This window comes from Etheostoma spectabile, chromosome 13 (genome assembly GCF_008692095.1).
Source record: "Etheostoma spectabile isolate EspeVRDwgs_2016 chromosome 13, UIUC_Espe_1.0, whole genome shotgun sequence".
NCBI lineage: Eukaryota > Metazoa > Chordata > Actinopteri > Perciformes > Percidae > Etheostoma > Etheostoma spectabile.
This window is the reverse complement of record NC_045745.1, coordinates 10,952,307-10,955,644: the sequence shown is the minus strand read 5'-3', so window position 1 is coordinate 10,955,644 and position 3,338 is coordinate 10,952,307. Positions and strand designations below refer to the sequence as shown.

Below are 3,338 nucleotides of genomic sequence, written 5' to 3'. Positions count from 1 at the left end.
GTTATTACACACAGGCCTGAATTACACACATGCACAAATGGAGAGATGTCAGAGTGCCCATGGAAAGGCGCCCTGAGCAGTTGGGGGTTCGGTGCCTTGCTCAAGGCCCAGGAGGTGAACTGGCACCTCTCCAGCTACCAGCACCCTACTTTGTTCCGTACGGGGACTTTAACCAGCAACCCTCCGGTTCCCAACCCAACTCCCTATGGACTGAGCTACTACCATCCCTTTTTCATTGGATGGTGGTTTCATGTGGTCTCTGTTTCATGTAGGCCATATCTGAGCCGCCTTTTTTGGTGTCTGTCAGGCCCTCCGAAACGGATAATTTGTCTGGCTGGGGCCATTCAGTACTCTGTGTGACCTGCCTGTTCATATCAGATTGGTTTGAGAGAGTACTTTTGAATGTTTGATTGAACACATTTTTTTTTAGCCCTATTTGAGGCCCTCAGGGGCCAAACATAGCAGTGGGGCTCCGGCAAATATCCATATCTGCATATGCGAGGTCATCCCCTGGATGCCCCTGTGCTCAAATGTTGGTACTCTTCGTTTGATCTAAAGGCTCTGGGCTGCCGGACTATATGTTCAGCTGGTATTCCCACAGTGCTAACCCTAGACTAACCTTCTGTTTTTATTGTGCAGTTTGCTAAACTAACATGTTGCTTGTAAACTCCAGCTTGTTAAAAGCTGCATTATTGTGCACTTGACTCTGAAACTTGGAACCTGTTCCTAAATAAATCTGCACATATTTTGATATATTTTTGACCAATGACTGCTGATTTCTTCGCTTCTTATTCAACTGTTGCTCAGAGGGATCTTTGTCTCTTTCTGCCCTCTGGTTAAACTATTGTACAGCATTTTAAAAAAGCAAGGTTTTCCCTACCATCATAAGGTTAGGGTGCAGCACCCAAGCCATTTTGGACACCACCTAAGCCCAATGAATGTAAAATCAATGTGAGCATCAAAACTAACTATATGAATTTTTTTTTTTTCTCTCATCAAATGATTGTAGTTGGTCCCCAGTAGAATTCTTTAGCAAGTTGTTTCTTTTTGTGTTATTTTTTTTTTTATCTACTGTAGTTTTTCAAACTTTTTGGAAACAGATATGGGAACAATAATGGTCCAAAATGACATTTAATTTAAAAACGTAACATTTTCTTGAGGAAGGACCCCTGAACCCCTGGCCCAATATATGCACCTAAGTCTTTCACAAACCTTGGGAAAACACTGCATAGGCTGTTTTTTTTAGAAGTGGTGTAGAAGATGCCACAGTTCCGCTTTTTTTTTCATAACGTCTAGGAACCACTGGTTTCAGTTAATATCTACATGATATGAGCTCGTAGGCACTTGAAACATGAGCTGTACAGTTTATCACGACCATTACATGGTAATGTAGTACGATCAAAGGTAATTAGTTTTAACAATGCTTTGCTTTTTAGATCACCGGCTGCGACTTCTTTGATTCGTCCCTGGGAACAAGAACTTCAAACTGGCCGCCGAAATGGATGAACAAAGTGTTGAGGTATGTACACACACATCAGGCAAGGCTGACCGCTGGAAGATGAAGCCTGATAGAGGACTGAGCCGGCTGTAGAGGCAGGAACAGACTAGTCAAGGGTCAAGCATTGTTATGGATAACAGAGTGGGGCCATTTTATGCTAATATACTCATATTTGTTGACCCGATCCGCTCTGACCTTTTGTGACTGAAGCCCATGATTTGATGGCTGCTGCTTCTGTACTCCCATTAAAGATAAAGGTCAAATTAACAATTTTATGTTTGTTAGCCATCTTAGAGTAACTATACAATGATAAATCATATTGAGACCAAAAACATACAACAAAAATTTACTGAGTGAAATATCAGCATTCAAATTCAGCCACCTGGGCTGTTAGAAAAACATTTTTAAGTGATTTAACTAATGTTAGCAACACCTATGTTATGGCCTGTAGGTTTTTTCCAAAAGGAATTTCTCCTTGTAATTAGAACAGATAGTTATAACATAGAACATTGATTTTGAAAAATGCAGTATGATTATTATCTACTAAGGTAATTTCCACTGTAATCAAGTTTTTTAAATTTATTTTCAAGCAAGAAAGACCTGAGTTTAGCAGAGAGAAATAGAAAACATCAGACACACAACGAAACTCAGCCAGTCCCAAACAAACAGCATCAGAAACATTGGCAGACATCTCTAAAGAGGTCCAAAATTTAAAGTTCAGCATCCAATGGAATGATATTTTTATAGTTGTATTGTCCACTGTTATTCCTTCCCAAGCTCAGTGTTTAGGCCTTCTCATGGGGTGTCATGATTTTGCCAGTCCTGGGATCTGGTCTGATGAACAGTGGCGTTAAATTTGAGAAGCGATGTTTCTTACAGTAAACGGTTAGGTGTACAATATGTTTCTCATGAAATGAAACGCAGGGCATAGGAATAGTAAACACAATAGTAAACTGCAGTTGTTTGTAAAGTGGATTGAGGAGCATGAGATCCCCATAGTTGAGCACAGACTTGATGGATGATTGTCCAACAGGTTTTCCTGTCTTCAAGTGGAAAAAACATCTTTTTTTCTGATTTATAAGAAACCAATTTGTATCTTCAGTTTTTGTGCCACTTGTTCCACACCAGGTTTAAAAGTAGGACTGTTATCTAACCAACATTTCCAGATATTTATAAGATTGAACAAGGGAAATTTCATTACCATTTATCTATACATCTGTTTTACTTTCCACTTTACTTGAAGTACAATTATACAATCCAACATGATTCATTAAAAAAACCTTTCATAAACCTGCTGAATGGTATGATGTTCAGTTTCTGTTGACACTGTATCTTGAGTGATGTTGATTCAACCCTGTGGGGATTTCTGCCGCTGCAGTTAGTGTCAAACTGAGCCGAGGCATCTCTCTCCTGTCCCTGTGCAGAGCATTGCCGAGGTGTTTCGCTGCTTCATCTGCATGGAGAAACTGAGGGATGCTCGTCTCTGCCCACACTGCTCCAAACTCTGCTGCTTCAGCTGCATAAGAGTAAGTCTGTTTCCAGCAGACCGGGACCAAAAGAATGTTCTCCCTCACCTGCTGTTAGCAGTTGATTCCTATATTACACACAAAAACTGGTTAGTTATGCAAACATATTAATAGCCTGGATTTCACAGAATCAGTTGATGTACAGTACGCTCCATTTTGGGGGTTAAAGGAAAGGTGCATATACCGTGTGATACCCTGAACGGGGAAAAGTTAACATGAAAGAGGTTTGTGAAAAGCGTTGAGATGAGTACTCCATGGACTTAGTATTGCACTTCCATAAAGTATGGGGACTCACAAGAGACAGTTTAAAAAAA

The 3,338-nt window shown here is 40.3% G+C and overlaps 1 protein-coding gene across 3 annotated transcripts in view; it reads left to right on the top strand.

The window, feature by feature from the left end:
• The window catches only part of trim37 (tripartite motif containing 37), a 25,300-nt gene that overhangs the window by 843 nt on the left and 21,119 nt on the right, over positions 1-3,338 (top strand). For all 3 annotated transcript variants that reach the window (XM_032534673.1, XM_032534671.1, XM_032534672.1), the window contains exons 2-3: positions 1,437-1,519; positions 2,923-3,024. In XM_032534673.1, coding sequence (XP_032390564.1) covers positions 1,499-1,519; positions 2,923-3,024 — 123 coding nt within the window. In that variant the 5' untranslated portion in view covers positions 1,437-1,498. The remainder of the gene's footprint in view (positions 1-1,436; positions 1,520-2,922; positions 3,025-3,338) is intronic.